This window comes from Mya arenaria, chromosome 12 (genome assembly GCF_026914265.1).
Source record: "Mya arenaria isolate MELC-2E11 chromosome 12, ASM2691426v1".
Taxonomy (NCBI): Eukaryota; Metazoa; Mollusca; class Bivalvia; order Myida; family Myidae; genus Mya; species Mya arenaria.
Window position 1 is genome coordinate 16,562,106 of NC_069133.1, and position 18,183 is coordinate 16,580,288.

At 35.4% G+C, this 18,183-nt stretch overlaps 2 protein-coding genes across 13 annotated transcripts in view; both read right to left on the minus strand.

Annotated features, from left to right (window-relative positions):
- The window catches only part of LOC128211133 (huntingtin-like), a 65,410-nt gene extending 54,292 nt beyond the window's left edge, over positions 1-11,118 (minus strand). For 4 of the 5 annotated variants that reach the window (XM_052915562.1, XM_052915559.1, XM_052915561.1 and 1 more), the window contains exons 1-13: positions 11,040-11,118; positions 10,215-10,358; positions 9,782-9,865; positions 7,913-8,033; positions 7,423-7,562; positions 6,943-7,081; positions 6,115-6,256; positions 5,558-5,739; positions 4,973-5,156; positions 3,610-4,290; positions 2,793-2,963; positions 1,805-2,001; positions 1,099-1,194 (exon numbers count right to left, since the gene is read on the minus strand). In XM_052915562.1, coding sequence (XP_052771522.1) covers positions 1,099-1,194; positions 1,805-2,001; positions 2,793-2,963; positions 3,610-4,290; positions 4,973-5,156; positions 5,558-5,739; positions 6,115-6,256; positions 6,943-7,081; positions 7,423-7,562; positions 7,913-8,033; positions 9,782-9,865; positions 10,215-10,303 — 2,226 coding nt within the window. In that variant the 5' untranslated portion in view covers positions 10,304-10,358; positions 11,040-11,118. Of the gene's footprint in view, positions 1-1,098; positions 1,195-1,804; positions 2,002-2,792; positions 2,964-3,609; positions 4,291-4,972; positions 5,157-5,557; positions 5,740-6,114; positions 6,257-6,942; positions 7,082-7,422; positions 7,563-7,912; positions 8,034-9,781; positions 9,866-10,214; positions 10,359-10,959 lie in introns of all 5 variants that reach the window. The other variant, XM_052915558.1, reaches the window with a different exon arrangement.
- Positions 11,119-11,773: 655 nt separating this feature from the next.
- Positions 11,774-18,183, minus strand: part of LOC128211134 (cilia- and flagella-associated protein 43-like) — a 51,136-nt gene continuing 44,726 nt past the window's right edge. For all 8 annotated transcript variants that reach the window (XM_052915569.1, XM_052915570.1, XM_052915568.1 and 5 more), the window contains 7 exons: positions 16,603-16,715; positions 15,931-16,090; positions 15,005-15,078; positions 14,563-14,653; positions 13,785-13,865; positions 13,139-13,292; positions 11,774-12,771 (listed from right to left, as the gene is read on the minus strand). In XM_052915569.1, the coding sequence (XP_052771529.1) occupies positions 12,602-12,771; positions 13,139-13,292; positions 13,785-13,865; positions 14,563-14,653; positions 15,005-15,078; positions 15,931-16,090; positions 16,603-16,715 (843 nt within the window). In that variant the 3' untranslated portion in view covers positions 11,774-12,601. The remainder of the gene's footprint in view (positions 12,772-13,138; positions 13,293-13,784; positions 13,866-14,562; positions 14,654-15,004; positions 15,079-15,930; positions 16,091-16,602; positions 16,716-18,183) is intronic.

Consider the following 18,183-nt stretch of genomic DNA (forward strand, 5'->3'; position numbering starts at 1 on the left):
ATTTGCTTTGCTGTTTCCCAAACCACATTCTAAGGTATGGATAGATGGGTAGGTTTTTGTATTATTTTTTTGGTTGAAGCAATTTTTATTTTTTCATTTTAATGCAGTATAGTGTTTAACTCATTTTAGATATTGTTGTCAGTCAGTCAGGAAAAGCCACAACAAATTATTAAGTGTGACCTCAACATGACTTAAACGTATTATAACTGAAAACTTAATGAATGTTTTCATCATGGATGTCATGCCAACAAATACATTGAAACATTTGGCTATTTGTTCAGAACTTTATTAAAGTTAACGATGTTGTTATCCTCATCATGTCAACTTTCAAATTGTTACTTCACTGAAAGTTCAGGGCTTTTTCTGCCCTTTTTGGAAAAAAACCCTAGGTCATTTTGGGAAATTTTGCGTCGTGAAAATGCCGAAATGGGGAAATTTTACGGTTAAAAGAAAAAGCTGTCTAGTCTCCTGCGAATTAGGAAATGATTTAATATAAGTTTATTTCCCTTTAAAGACCCAAAATGGCTGAAATATCAATCCTTGGGTGTAAATATCTATTGCAATTAATCATGACAGATAATATTTCATACTGATCTCTGAATGTGATGAAAATCAATGATTTATTAGGATATTAAAAATGAACCAGTACAGGTAAAAAGAATTTCTAAAAAAAAAAAAAAAAAATATTTTTATTGGGATTTTTTCTGAAGATTGGGAAAAATATCTTAGATTTTGCTTTGGGAATAGGTCTGATAGTCGGACCTGTGGGTACTATAGAAAAAGCCCTGAAGTTTAATTGATACACTTGTGATCTCCTTTATTTGTTATAACATTTGAGACAACTGTTTCAATTGATCGTGTTTATTTTAAAATATGTGAGCACATCACCAAATATTTTACACCTAAATGTTAACAACCATGTCTTTAATCACATGTTTAACTTTAACAAAGTTTTGAACAATCAACCCAATGTTAAATATATAAATACATGAAACACATTTTTACCAATCGAATAAGGTCAAATAATGAATGTTAATATTAAGAGATTTTTCATAGAAAACAAGCATTAAGCATTGCCTCTAACTACCGCTGCCTTACCCCGAGGTAAGCCTGCTGACTGGGGGGACCGTGCGTTGACTCAAGGTGTCGGACCACCTTGAAATCCAAGCCCTGTACAAGCTCCAGAACTTCCACCTGTAACAATCACCGCACACTTAATAGAGGGGACAACACTAAAAAATACAAGGCCATAATGATATACAGATACATTCTGAAAAGGAAACGTTCACAATTCTCAATGGCATAAATAACACTTTTCAATTTTTAAATAACTGACAACTTTAGATTAAGTTTTATCATTGTTACAAGCATTGCTCACATTCCACATTTCTGTTTATTTTCTCAATTTATGACCCTTTCAAACATGTAAAAGTACCTTCAAATAGACATTCATTTACTCACTACCACACAGGAATATGTAGATTCATTTATTTTCATTAAAATCCAATTTCAGTGTGCAGGAACCTAAAACCAGACTTCCCAAGTACTGTATCAACTGCTTTAGTACGGTGTCATTTGTTTTTAGCACTGTGATGACTGTTTTTAATACTGTGTCAACTGGTTTAGTACTCTGACAACTGTGTTTAGAATGGTGTGTTATTTGTGTTTTATCTGTGAGTATCATATCAATTTTGTTAACAAAATCATGCATATGTTTTTCCCAGTTTAATTGGTGTCAGCACATTTAAAAAAAAGTGCAATTCTAATACAAACTACAACAGTAACAATCATAACATAACCTGACCTTGACAAGCCAGTAGGAGTTATCCTTGACCTGCAGCAGTTTGAGGAGACCCTTGATGGCGGCATCACCATGGTAACTGTGAAGAAGCTGGGGCAGGATGGTGCCCAGCGCTGACACAGCAAGCCGGGCGGCTACAGAGGAACAATCCTCTGTGATACACAACAGGGGCTCCATAAGACTCTCCAAGGACCAAACACCTGCAAAGGAATGTTACCTTTTACAAACATGGTGATGATGGTGGTATTCTGCAATTACTGGTAAATTAAGCGTGAAAAAAATGGGTTATATCTACTTCTTATCTTAATGTCACTTATGCATCAATCAATATTTCACCAGAAAGGCATACCCAGGGTATTTAGAAAAATATGCAAACTTTGTTGTCTAAATCCAAACCTTAAAGCAGGGAAATTTGTCAAAACCCTTTGAGTGAATGTACCAGGTATTTAAAAAAATTTTTTTAAAAACTAAAGATTTGTCAGCGAAACACAAGCAATGTTGAGCTGCTAAATAGAAATGATTAAACTGTTCTGTGAAAGGTTGTTGACTAAATTATCAAAGTGTTTTGTTATCAATATGGACCTCATATTGTTTTATTGGAAATTTTCTTTGGCTGGGAATGTAATTGGTTATGCATATATCAGGGATGTCAAACAAGGGAAAATAAAAGAAAATTTGACCAGTATCTCAAATTTGTCCCTGACTGTTGACCCACCAATATGAGTTGAAACACCAGCTTTTCATGGTGAACATTTAAAATTCCATAGTGCATAGCCAAGCTACAGCACAGACGAGCCAAAATACAAGGAATTTTTACCATCAACCTTTCAGTGTGACTTTGACATTAGATAAACTAACAGATAAGATAAGGGAATCAACTGAGGTACCCGCTAATCCCAAAGTAATATTTACACAAGTAAAAGTTAATAAAATAGCTTTTTTATATTAAATGTATAGTTTAAACCTTAGAAATCACAATTTGACAACTAACCCAGTGACGGGACATTCCTTGCCTGCACCCACTTGTTGAAGTTCCCTCTTCCCTCTGTGAGGGCCGCAGACAGGAAGTTGCCGATGATCTGGCTGGTCACGCCTTTCAGTTGGGGGTCTGGGTGGCCTGCATACAGCAGCACATCCTGAATAGAAGCCCCTGGGTTGGGCTCTGTAATAAACACTGTTTTAGCACTATGAATTAAAAAGGTTAGGAATTGTGTTAAATTGAAGTAAGTTGAAGAAGTTTCAACTGCTAAATATGTATATATTTATAATCATATTAATAGTCTTAATCAAAACAAAAGAAATATGTGACAAAAGGGTGCTACAAAAGAAAAGACATGGTGCCAGCGGCGCATCCAGGAATTGACATTATAGGGGGTGTAACTTATGGGCACAACCTTTTGACATTGGCCCCTCCCTCAGAATCAAATTTTAAATAGTTTAAAATGTTGGTAGGGGGGTTTAAGATACTCCCTCAAGAAAATTTAAACAATTTCTTCTCCGAGATGGTGCATATTTTATTACTTTTTTTCTCCGATATTAACAAAAAGTAAACCTGGACAATTTTTAAGCCCCTCCCCTTGGATCCACTTGTGGGTGCAGCACCACAGGCATTCCATAATTCTCTAGCTATAACCCTAAATTGGGACCGCAGTACTATTTTCAGTAACAAGGAAATGACATATTGTTTGCATGTATTAAATTTTCTATAAGAACCATTTTCTTGTTGCTGTTCATATAAAAATGAACAACAGAAATACAGTATCACTCAGTCATTTTGAACCTTGATAATTAAAGAAAAGAATATTTACCTTTATCACCTCCTATTGTCAGTTTTTCGAGAAAGAGAGTCGGGTATATTTTCACAGCACTTGCCACGCAGCCCATGGCTAGATTCTTGAGGCTAACCCTAACATTTCTGTCCGGCATTAGCTCCCCTTTCCTTCCTGTCATTAGGAACCTTCCGCACACCATTCGAACACAGTAGAGTATCGGCAAACCTTCAGTAGGAGAACCAATGTTTTCTAGTATATCTTTATTATTTATTTCAACAGTAGATGAAGTTGAAGATTCGGACTCAGGTGCCTCTATTTCTGGGTTACCATTCATATCCTGTCCTACTATTTCACTTGCTCCTTCTGCTCCATGAGTTGGACTTAAGCTCTTAATGCTTAACAAGGTTTCTTGGCTTCCTGCTCTTGCTTTCGAAAGATCTGATCTTTCTGAAGCATCATCATTAATGTCTCCAATTTCTACACTGGAATATTCTGAATCACAAGTCATCACTAAGCCCATGTCTGATTCCTTTACATTTTCTTTTAAGCTCTCTGTGTTTCTTTGGGTTAATTGCTGCTCTCCTGTCACTGATTGGTCAAGATCTTCTGTCAAGGCCTCTGATTGGCCTTTTATGTCACATGACTCTGATTCTTCATCCAATCCAGCGTCTTCTGATGCCACAGACAACTGACTGGTAGAGGGAATCCCTGCCAACACTGGAAAACAGAAAAATATCATGTTGCAAAGATATGATTTCATGTCAATAATGTAACCTTGTATTTATAAATCTACAATGTTTGCCTATTTGGTGCAGTTTCTGACTCAACTGGAAGACAAATTAGTGTAATCTGTTTACAACAAAGTGCTTTAAGACTCAGTATTTACATTCATTTAGTCCTTAGTATAGATAAAGCTTGACCTGATGTTCATATTGTATATTAATAAACAGGACATCATCGCTTATTTCAATATTTTGCTCTGATTGGACTAATGTGATTTCATTTAACCAATTATATACAACGTTACAAAAATCAGCTATTCTTTTATTCAAACATATATTGTCAGTTACATTTCTTTTAGAACAAATACTTAATTGTTACTGCTCATTTTAAATCATCATGAATATTTTTTTAAATGTAAATATGAGTAGTGATTACATTTTTTCATGTGTTTATGCTGTATGAATGCAGTAGGTTACGGTAAGCGAGCAAATGTGCACGAAGCTCAAGCGTTCATACAGCATAAACGCAAGAAAAAATTAGATCAATCCTTTATTAGATAACAAAATCTACCAAAACTTAATATTTCCACTATTCTTACGCTGTGTTTAAACTACAAACAACACCTACAAAATGTCCCATCTTCAGTTTCCATAATAAACACTTCCAGAATACATACCATCAATATGAAGACCTTTAATATCCTTTTTGTATATGAAAGTTTCTCTGATCCCTCCATCAGTCATCAGGATGGGCCTCAGCTGGGCAGGCGGGGTTCTCAGAAGCTGTTGCAAGGCCTCGAGACAGGAAGTTACCACATTGTGATCCGGGTGGCTTAGGTGGTGCACAAGCAGTTGGTACACCTGGATCAAACAAAACAAATTCACACAATAGTTTTATAGCCAGGATTGACCTCAACTGGACAGGCAGGTTTCTCTTGAGTTGCTGCAGGGCCTCCAGACAGGAATTGACCACATTGCGATCTGGGTGGCATAATTGGTGAACAAGCAGTTGGTTCATCTGGATCATACAACACATTCTTTGATAGTTTTCCAGCTGAATTCATCAATGAGTCAAGACTGAACATTTGAATAATATTAAATAAAAAATAATTTATTTGTTCTTAATTTCATGCCCTAATTAATTAGTGATTTAAATTTACTCCAAGGCATTTGTCATGATTGTGTCTAGTAAAGCCCCCTGAATGTTGTACTTACATAATGCTCCCACAAACTTGAGAGAACATATGAACACAAAGACTTACTATGACAAGTTGGTTAGTAGTGACAGTCTCCACTTTTTTGTGCTTGGTCTCCCCGAAGCTGCCTCTCATTCCAAGCCCTTCCTCTCCATGCTCCATCAACAGCGGCATTAGGTTTCTCACACACATAATGGCTCCCACCAGCTGTAGATTGTTCACCTCACTGTCCACTGGCAGCACCAGCTCTGTAAAATGACCAGTGGTCTGTTATGAAAACAACTACAACTGAAATGACCAGTGGTCAGCTGACAACTGGCACAAGGTTTCTCATCAAACACAGCTGTAAATAGTTCACCTCACTGATCACTGACAGAACCAGCTCTGTAAAATGACCAATGTTTGGTTATGAAAATCCTTTCCTTTGGTGTTTTAATTTTTTTAAACTGAAGTTTCCATATTTTTATTTCAGAATATACATTTTCACCAGTGAAATAAAACAGTTAAGGAAATTGTTCAATTTAGGAGAAGTTACAATTTCAACTTAAAACGCTTCTGTGATATGGCCCCAGTACATTGGGGCATATACAGTAATAAAAGCCAGTATTTATTATTCAACCCACCAAGCAGTGAGTCCAGGAGAAACTTGATGAAGGTCGGGGGACTTCGGGAATACTGGCAAATCAGGGTCAGGCATGTGGCTGCTGCACGCCGACATGACGCCATCTTGGATTTCAAGTTTGGCAGGAATGCTTTAATCAACACCTGCGAATGATGACATTACAATTATTACCATGTTGTAATAAGGTTAGGTCTGAAACTTGCATGAATATCTCATGCGCTCTGTGCTATACCTAATCAAACCCCTATAACATTAGAATTTTAGCCAGGTTTAAAAAGAACAGGCTGCCTCAGAACAAAAAAGGGACATGAATGTTAAGGGAAAAAAGGCACATTGTAACAGACTGTGTTTTTTTGTAGTGATTTTAGTTTTCAACTGCCATATGTAAAGTTAATTATGTATTTAACAACTAATAATCGTATCGTAATTAAATAATTAAACAAAAATATTTGACAGTCTGAAGCAATTAATTTTACATGCATGCGGACAGAAGGGTGCCACCAAAAAAGGACAGAGTGCAGCACCCTTCCATAATATTTAAGTTAACCCTAAAGATGTATGTACTGCAGAAACGTAAGAGTGGTTTGATGGCATTATGTTCGCTTACATTGTATAAGCCCATTAAAATACAGACTTGTTTATTAATTTTCTTTTCTACACAGGAACAATTTCAAAATTATCAAACTAACCATGATCATGAAAAAAATTATACAACATCTACATGTAGGTTCCTACAGAACTGTAAGAAATCCTATAACATATTATCTACACCATAACAAGATAGCTTTCATCCAAACCTGAATAAAATATTCTCAAATTTTGATCCTACCTTAACTTCATTGTCAGTTGCAAATCCCATGAGTGCGGGGCAGATTTTCGCCATGACGACAAGCAACATTTCCTGTATTCCCTCATCCTCTCGCCGGCAGATTTTGGTCAGGCACGGAAGTAGGTTCACTATGTATGGCCTGAAACATGTTCAGTCAGTTCAATAATATGAAATACATACACTAACTAAGGATTATACTAAAGTTTGCTTAAAACTACATGTACATGTCTGATGCATTTGTAATCATCGCAACATAAACCTAATCATCAGACTTGCATACTACAGCCACAGTCTTTAAGAAAACTAGCCACCATTGACTGACATTCTGTTAATTCTAAAAGATAATGTCATTTATTATTGTTACTACTTTTGCTATCGCATTGTATATAAGACCAGGAATTTTTTTTTCGTGACTTGTTAGTTCTTTCAAATTTGGCAATATTTAAAATCTGTAGCCACTTAATACAGGTTTCACTGTACCTGCATTTCTGAGGACGGATGAGGTGTGCCATCTCAGCAAACCTCCAGAGCGCAGCCCGCAGACAACGCGCCGATCCGTTTTTCTTGATCTCCTTATACAGCTCCACCTGTAGACGACCTAGATTCGTCTCAAGCAATGTCTGTAATAGAACATAGTAGCATGCTACACTGTAAAAACCTAACAAAGTTATGACCTAGATTCATCTCAAGTAACATCTTAACAGAACATAGAAGCATGCTACATAGAAACACCCCACAAAGTTATGACCTTGATTTGTCTTAAGCAATATCTTAAGGGAATATAGTAGCATGCAACATTGTATAAAAACCTTACAAAATTAAGACCCAGATTTTTTAGGGGCAAAGGGCACAGACACTGGTAAGAGCTACCCTGGTTCTTTAATGAGCACCAGTGAATTACACTGTCACAAGGGACACTCTTTTATATCCCTCCCAGAAGACAGACTAAAACTGAACACATAATACAAACCTTGATAGTCCTGTTGAGACACTCGTCAGCCACCATTCTTATATCAGACTCCTGATCATCACAGAGGTTCAGGAATGTTTCCATGGAAATACCAAGGAACTTGGGGAAGTCCTGAACTGACCTGTACAAATTTTAGAAAACATTAGTTTTGAAACGCAGTTCGAAATCTAAGATTATTTGTACAAAGTATGAAGCATGCATTTTTTCAAATCAACAATTTTTAATTAAAATGGCGAGTATCATCAGTACAATTGGCCTACAATTAACAATTTTTTTTAAAGATTTGTGCTTGACAACTTTGTTCACCATCCCTTCACATTTTCTATTGCAATTACAAACTTTCATGATTGAATGAACAAGTTCTCAATGAATATTCTGATTGGCTGACATTCAATAGCCCCGCCTCCGGACGATGTTTCCGTATTTGGCTCTTCCTAATTATTGGATTAGAAGATGACCGATTATGAATACACAGGTCGTCTGCTCACTGCACAAATACACACTTAGCTGTCATATGACTTGGACAAGGCACATGGGAAGTTGAAAGGGCAGTACGGCATATTTTAAGCAGACAATGGGGGCATGGTGACACCTAGCGGGAACACTATTATCATAAGTATTACGTAATTTGTCTAAATTATGACAGCGGATTAAGGGCTGCTGCTCTTTCATAATGATTTCAATAGTAAAAAGGGCACTAACGGAATAATTGGCCCTAATAGAGTATTTGTGAAAAGGGCACTACTCAAAATGGGGGCAGGGCGGTAAGAGAAGGGGCACGGGCGCTGCGCCAATGAAAAACGGGCTAGCTGGAGCACTGATCTTGGTATTTGATATCAGGTAATAATGTGTTCTGTGTGATTGCCATGACAAACACACTTACATACAAGTTCTATTTGAACTCATGTTGCTGTGGAAATCTATCTCACAATCTATCTCAAGATTGAGAATAGTTCAGAATGGAATAAGGATGCTCTGGTGTCCATATACGTAACTACATAGGATGGCACTCGGTTTATTATTCAGGGGTTTCTTACGCCGGTTTGTTTGTTTTCTCAGGACAGCAAGATAGGTTTTCATACTAGGGGTTGACGCTAAGCATAATACAAATTTGGTATGGCCTAATGGTTTTGATGCAAATGTCTGAGCGAAAAAGTAACCTTTACAACTGTACACTTGTCTGAATTTAAAATCTCTCAATCGTGATTTCAGGATTAATTCCTAACTTAAGAATCCCTGCAGGGCTTGAATTTAAACTTTTTTCCTACTTGCAATTTTTTGCTAGTGGGTAAATTTTCAACTCACATTTTCAAACAGTTACTTGCTTTTTTCTAAAGTACTAAATTTGGTTAAGTAAGCATTATATGCCGAATAACACATGACAAAATTCTTTTAATCAATAGAACAAAAGACATTTTTTCATTTCACATTAATTGGTCTGAATAAAACTTCTGTCTAACAATGTCAGTGTCACATTGCGGAAACCCCCCAAATGGTATCGAATCGCACACACAAACAGTGGTTTCTTCTCTTTGCTTTAAGTCTCTGCTTGTGAAGGGTGATCACTGTGTTGGAATTTGTGTTCTACGTCATCAAATTAGCATACACTATCAGTGTCACAAAAGTGTTTATTGCTTACCTGTTTTATATGCATTGTAAAGCGTCTTAGCGACATGATATTCTTTGCGTACTCATTACCTTTATCCTCTGTAATTTTGTTTTGAAATATGGGACTTGCGAATTTTAATGAGTAGATTTTTTATGAGGTCGCTATCAGCAAAACTGACTTGCATTTAGCGAGTATGTGAGCTTAAATTCGAGCCCTGCCCTGTATGAAAACAGTTTCAGAGTAATGAAAACAAGACTTACCTCATGTTAACAGCACAGATACAATCTGCAACAAGGTTGCAACTAGCAATCTTGTCTTTCTTTGACAGTGGCTGGTCCTTTTTTCTAAAAACAGGAGAAACAAACTACTAAACTGTTAACATAAAAGTACATTGTGTTTGAACATTTCTTACATGGCAAGTACATTTGTAAATTTTACATGGCACATAAACATACAATTGCATACAGTTTTCGAATGTCATTATTTTACCATAAGGTGTAACAATATTTCTATTCAGTTTGAAAATGAAATTAAGACAAGTTCAATAAAAAAGAATAAAAAATAAATATATATAATTCAATTATTTACCTACCTACCCTATATGTTTTGGCATTGAATTTGGTAACAAAAAAGCTATTGTTTGTTCTATATATACAGAATACATTACATATATAATTCAGGATATATATTTACTTTGTAACCACTTCCTCCACTGTTGTGGTTACAGGCTGAAATACTTTCAAGGCTTCAAAAGCCTTGATGAGCTTTTCTATAGTCGCCATCTCAATTTTTATCGCAGTGTGCTAGCTATGAAGATGTTGACAATTCTGCATCATACTGTAAATATAATATTTTGATATTATAGGTTAAGTAGCTGTCAGCATTCCTTACAGTACCTTACATACACTGACACAAAATATGTTTAAGTGGGGTGAAGGACTAAGTGAACTACTTCTTAAGTGATGTACAAGTCAACAGTGATTTGCCAAATAAATCAATCAATGTCAACTTATTATTTGATGCCTTCATTGCTCCAACAGATCCTATACTTCAAACCCACGGCCTTTAATAACAATAGTTTTAAATATTCAGAACCATTTCTGTGTAAAGGCCATTTTTTATTATAAATGACACTTTAAGTCAGTAGGAAATCTTGGGTTATAGTAACTTGGACGTTCAGCACATTGCCATGACTGATGACACTACCTAATTTTGGCTCGGAAGTAAAAAAAAAAAGGAAATTATTTCCTGAAAGTTCTAGGTGTCTAGTACTTCAAGCTGATCTCTCGCATTTTCTGACAGACATGATGTGTTAAATGTGTGTTCACCTATAAAATGATGATAGACCATGTTTTCCGAATTAAAACCTGATACTTCAAATAGTGTCCGAATTGTGCATTATCCGAAAACAACCATTTCTGTCAAGCAAAAAACTCACGGAAAACAAGCTTTTTTCAAGTTTCACAGTTTTGAATAAACACAGAACGGGTCAATGCTAAACTGAATTTCGATCATTACTTTCATTCACAGCAAAACATCGGCGAAATCGGCTAAAACAACAAAATCCGATAAAATCAGTCTCAGACCGGAAGTCACGTGAACATCTACATTAATTTAGAAAAGCACGTACCAAATTGATATTTGCTGGTTAGACTCTATGTATATACCATTCCCATACGCAGTGACCTCCCCTGACAAGAATGGGGCGTCAAGATTGTGTGATATATGTGTAGACTGACCCTGGATCAATAATTGTGTGTTGTGTACAAAACATATCAATTTTATGGTGAACATTTGTGCCAAGTTTGGTTAACCATAGTTGAAGTTACACAGTGGACAATTGAACCTGTGGACCAATTGTTATAATCCAGCAAACCTTCTTCAAACTTGGATTGATATACTCTGGTGCTGTGTACATAACAAAGCCATTATGTGGTGAACATTTGTGCCTAGTTTGGTTGACCACAGATGAAGCAACACTAAGGACATGAAACTGTGGACCGAATCATGGTCAGAATCCAACAAACCTGCTACAAAGCAGAAAGCGTTAGTAACTTTCATGACTTGATGCATAATTGGTCTGATTGTTGTGTTTGTATTTGTGCATGTCGGTGGTGTTGAAATGTCTGCGTCTTTGCAGGTTCATTGTTGTTTTGGCCCTTGCCTTGTGCCTCTTAAAAAGGGACCAGGTTTCGACTACCGGGCTTGTCCCTGTAGTGTTTGTTGTATTATTGTAAAAAGAAAAGTTTCCATTCAATATAATAGAATTTATTCAAAATTTTAGCATTTGATAACAGCATTATACAATAATATTCAGACCAGTGATCTTACAAACATTATTAAGTTCTGATTTCTGCTTTAACAATAAACTTAGGGAAAAACGGCTATCTTAATGATATTCTTAAGGATACTAAAAATAATCAGCAATGCCAAAGCCTTTTTTTTAACACAACAGTATTCATTTGATAAATGATTTATCACACAGTTTTATTGGTTGTTTGTGATGTAATCAAACCATAATTTACATATCATGTTTAAACTATCAAAATATTCACAGAGGAGTCTTTAATAGACTGCATGCACTTTAACTTGTATCCGTAAAAAAAATCAAAATACACAAGTTTTTGGACGGATGGTACTGTATAATATACATACAGTTCAAATACTGTCTTAATCTCCGACATGTACACATGTTTATCACAGACATAGTAAATAATATTAACATTTTAACAACTTTCCATCAGACATAAAAAATAAATACAATCAAATATTTCACCAAAGATCGGCAGTATAAACAATTTAAGTAATTTGATATTTGAAATATGATATAAAATGAACAATAATTTGTATTCTTGTCAGCTTATTTTTATCAACCAATTTCACTGTCAGAAATAGTTTCAAAGACTTTTTTATTGAAATTTTTATAAAAACAGTAAATGTGATGTTTTTTGTTCATATTGCAAAAATGCACATTACAACAATCATTGTACACATACATATAAAACTATTTTTTTCACATTTTTCATAAATGTAGTCCGATACTGATTTTCAACACAGGAGTATTATGTGCTCAGCCAGTGCTAATGTTCAACCTGCACAAGTGCAGGGAATGTTCTCATACGTAGTCGCTCCACCTCGGCACGTAGGACGGCCACCTCCTGGGCCTGTGCCTTGGCGAGATCCACCAATTTACGACGCTGGACTATCTCCTGGTAACGTTTCTCTGCCCCAGAGTCGTTCCTTCTGTCAGCTGTACAAGAGAGGAGATAATGGATTAGATATTTCTAAGAGAGCCACACAAATATACTTTGGATGGAAATTAAATTGTTACTGACATTTCGTTTAAGATTCAAACTCAATGAAAAGCCTAGCAGCATTGAACCTAATTAGTATGGTGTACATTTTCATCAAAAGAATAATTATATAAATGAAGGTAATTTTTCATTTAAAATTACAACAAACTTATGACAGATACGAACAACTTGTAATATTTCAACCTCACTTTAGGAAGGTCGTTCAAATAAAAGACAATTATAGATGTTACTTAAAATGTAATTGTAAAAACCGAAAACATGTACCAATTTTTATTATATAAAGCAACACTGTGAAAGCCATACCATTGACTTCCTCTATGTGTCTGCGTTCATACACAGAGACATTGAGGTTCTCCAGTTCCTTTAGAACTTGTTCATTCTCGTTTTCACGCTGTTTTATCGTACGTTCTAGTTCCTTCAACTGTTTCTGACGCTCGTCAATATTTTTCTCGTGTATCTGAAAAAAAGATAATTGATGTACTTATGTCTTATGATGTCAAATGGAGATTTTTAACTTTGGTTACTATGCAAAATAAGAGCCTTGCTTACAAATCCTGGCACTCAGGCCACAATAATTAATTGGTTTGTTAGAGATGTTTGTTTGTTTTTCTACTTCCAAACCCCTTTAATAATTTCATAATGAAAATTGAAAAAAAAAATATAACCACCAGAGAGATTAAAAAAATTACTGGATGGATGGCATTTTGTTAGTCTGTTAGGAAATGCCATACAAACTATCTATTAACTAAGGCCTCATCTGATATTTGATCAGATTTAACTAAATCAAAATAGGCAAATTCATTCAATCAAATTTCAGGACATTGTTACACTACTTATATATTTCTATAAAGCCTATTTATTAAACATTGGCAATTATTAAAAAAACAAAAAAAACATTTAAAAACAGTTTCCTCAAAATTGCATTAAAATATAAATGAGTCTTGTTCACCTGTTTCTGTTGTAAGATGGTCTGTTCCAGTTTTCCAACCTCTCCCTGTTTTCTTCCTTCATAGTCAGGAGAATTTAGGAACTGAAAAATCACCAAAATTAAACGTGTATAATAATGTTGTCTAAGATACAAATTGTCATAGACATTAGGCTTTATAGCCTTTTGTTTTACTATTAAAATTACAACCATGTCAATAAGAAAAAATAGGAATATCATACATGCCATATTTCTGAGAGGCTTCCCAGGGGATTTTGATATAGCACTAAGAGATTTTTACGCAGCAAAATTTTGCACAATATCTACATTTATGATAGAAGAATAAATACAGAAACACTCTCTATTTACAATAACGTTTTGACTAAGTCATCATGGTCCTTCATGGAATTTCACACTCATAATATTAGGGATGCTTTCCACTGTTAACCTTGAGCTAGTTATTAAAAAAATAATTCCAGGGTATATGGATCCCCCGTCAGGGGACCAGGGGATGGGTCGGAATTCTGGGGGATATGGCATGAATGGAATATGTTATACTAGATGGACTGCATCTGAAACACTTACAAAATGTTTTAAAAAAATCTTTAAGGAAATATTGTACTAAAATTATTTTGAGATAGTGTGGCACCATCTGATCAACAAATGTATCGTATGATCACTTGTTAGAAGCAATTATAATTGCTTAAAAGTACCAGTAAGAATATCTATTTCTGAATTAATAGAGTGAACTTCCATAATATTTTTATTCAGAATAGAAATCATGAGTCCACTAATAACTTACAAGTTGTATTTCCCGTGTGACCTTCATGAACTGGATGTCTTTCATCTTGTTCTGTAAATCCTCCATCTGCATCAACATCTTCTTGTGTTCCCTGATATACATTTGTTATAGTAGTAGAAGCATTTTAATAGGTGGAAAAGTATGTTGCAAAAGTCTTAAACCCACATGAAATTGTTACAGAACGGTAAAGTTTTAATGTTTTAATTCAGGGTGTAACCATTTCTTGTTTGCATTTAAAGTTTTAAGATAAATAAGATAGGTTATAACTGACATCAATATCAATGTTCACATATTATAAATTTAATATCAATTTTTTTTACAGAAACATGGATTTTGAAGAATAAAGTGTTCCCATAGTTTCTTAAGTTCCAACTCTTAGTACATGTACCATCATTCCAAAGATTTATTTCTAACAGTATAATCTGAAAATGTAAAAACGTACCACTCCAGCTGTATGATGCCTTTTCTGAAGTCTTTACTCTCAACCATACTGGCAATTTTACTCTCACCAAGTCCCTGAAAAAAATGAAAAACAAACATGTACATCTATTTAATTTCAGTAGACAGTAACTACTTTTTGTTTATCAAAAGAAAAAAAAATCACAAGCAGCAGCAGACACTAACACTGTTTTGTGTGAGTTTTTTTCAATAGAAAAAGGGGCAAAAACTATTGGATGCGGAGTTGTGGGCCTTGCTATACATGTGTGTATTATTTCTGGCAACATGTGTACCAAGTTTTATTTGAATATCTTGCTTTGCTTTTTGAGTTAAAGCCAAGGTTTAAGATATTGCACGCAAGGCAATGACATTACCTAAACCATTTTTTTTCGAAAAAAAAGACAAGCCAATTTCGAGGAATCCACTAAAGCTTTCATAATGTAAGAACTAAGACAATGTTTTAAAAAGATTTTTAAAGTCTCAGCCAGTGATGTTAATATACACTTTACTGGTATGCTGATATGTTTAGGCAGGACTGTTGACAAATAAGAAAGGGTTAACAGTTATATGATATTTCATCTTCTGCTTACTCCTTAATGTGCCCCACAGAGAAAAGGTCACAGCTACCGCAGCTGGAATTTCAGATCGAGGCTTATCAGCAGTTAGGACAGACTACAAAGTTTCCAGAGTCACCCTAATTCAATAAATTTACCTCAATACGATAATAATTTTGAAATCGGATTTATTTTTTCGGTAGGTATTCATATATGTCACATTATGCTTTTTTACGCATATTTTCAGTTGGAATGTTTTGGAGAAATTCTCTAAGCTTAACCTTAAAGAAATCTGTTGCCATGATGCTATTTCCAAAAATGTTTTTTTTTAAAATACGAGACCACAAATTTCAATACTGACACACAATTCAATTACCTTGATATTGTTATTAAGTTCCTCGACGACACTGCGGTGAATTAGGGCACTGTCTTTGTAGTCATGGATGAATGTGCCTGCATCGACCTCAACCTGACCCTGCTTCAATAGCAGTTGTACTTCAAGGTTCAGGTTAAAGCGTGTACGGTCCTCGCGTAATCTGGGGAGCGTGGAAATACAATATGTTTTATTATGTGGCGTTGGTTAAAATGTCATTTAAAAGCTGACAGTTTTGACTATATATATGCAAAAGCTAAACAATTATGATGCAAGAATAGGTGAAAATAAAACAATTCAGAATCACAGTATTTAGTGTAACGGACAACATCATTGAAAGCTTAAGCCGTGAACCACCTAGTTTGAAAGCTTTACCTGTAGACCACCTACTTTGAAAGCTTTACCTGTGGACCACCTACTTTGAAAGCTTTACCTGTGGACCACCTACTTTGAAAGCTTTACCTGTGGACTACCTACTTTGAAAGCTTTACCTGTTGACCACCTACTTTGATAGACTAACCTGCCAACCACTAACTTTGGAAGCTTTGGCCAGAAACTACTTTTAAGCTTAATTTGTGGACTACCTACATTGATAGCTTAACCCGCAGACCACTTATTTTGATAGCTTAACCCACAGATCATCTACATCGGTAGCTTAACATGCGTATCACCTACTTTGATAGCTGATCCTGTATGTGGTCGATGTCGTTCCGTAATCGTTCATCTTCCTCTTGCCTCTTCCCTAAAAACGTGTTCATCTCTGCAAGGACCAGTGCACTCGACTTCAACTGTAACACGGGGATGGCAATTATTAAAAGAGATTGACAATGAGCGTGTACTGTTTTAACTTTCATAGATATGGTAGTTGTGTGATTTACATTGTACTTTTTTTTACTTTAAAATAATTTAATTAATAAGGTTATTGTGAAACAATTTATACCTGTGGGCAGGCAATTTCGTAGTTTTTAAAAAAAGACAATTTCATGGGTTCGAAAATTTGTAGATTTTTTTTTACAAAAATAAAAAACTCCAAACTGTGATCCTAATTCATCTGCAAACTCACCATGCGCCGATCTCGTGCTATTATCATCTACACACACAGTTTATGACACTACAATGGGACAATATGTCAATAAGCGCAGATACCCATGTCAACAAGCAAATTCATTGAACTGATATCCCCCACCTGCTTAGGCAAAGTTCGTGGATTGGAAATGAAAAGTAGGTGGAATATTCCTATATTAACATCATAACATGTAATATGGCTGCAGAGAAATGGAACGTTATGTTGGATATCAGTTTGAGTTTGTTTATAATTATTATCATGTGTTCAGTCATACATGTATGAACATAATCCCACCAATCACTACCATGAAATGGTTTCGGACAAGTTTTTTGTATGATTTGACCTAGTGACCTAGTTTTTTATCACATGTGACCCTGTTTTCAATTTTGTTTATCACATGTGACCCAGTTTTAAATATATCAAAGAGTTCATCAAGGAAAACATTCTGATCACGTTTCATGAATATTAGACCATACATAATGCCTCTAATGTGTTCCAAAGATTTTTCTAAGATTTGACCTAGTGACCTAGTTTTTGACCCCATGTGACCCCCTTTTACAAGCAGTCCATAGATACATCAAGAGGTACATCCTGACCAAATTTAAACATAATCTGACCAATCATTACCATGATATGGTTCCTGACAAGATTTTTCTAAGATTTGACCTAGTGACCTTATTTTCGATCATATGTCACCCAGTTTTATATACATTCAAGAGTTCATCAAGGAAAACATTTTGATTAAGTTTCATGAATATTTGACCATGTATAATGCCTCTAGTTTGTTCCAAAGATTTTTCTAAGATTTGACCTAGTGACCTAGTTTTTTGACTGCATGTGACCCACTTTTACAAGTGGTCGAGGGTTGATCAAGGGGAACATTCTGACCAAGTTTGAACATTTTCTGATCTATGCCTACCATGATATGGTTCAGGACGGACAGACGGAAGTTCTCACATATCAACCTTTGTTAGGTACTTTACCATTACTCCCATTATAAAGATATACCCACTAAAGCCCTACTAACCCTAACTAACCCTACCCAACAAGGGCTACCCAACAAATTTATCTTCTGCAAGTAATGAAGGAATTAGTACCCAATATATACCCATTTGTGTGTGCAGACGGACGGACGAACGGAATGACAGACGGACAACGCCAAAACAATATCGCCCTCCCGAAACCTTCGA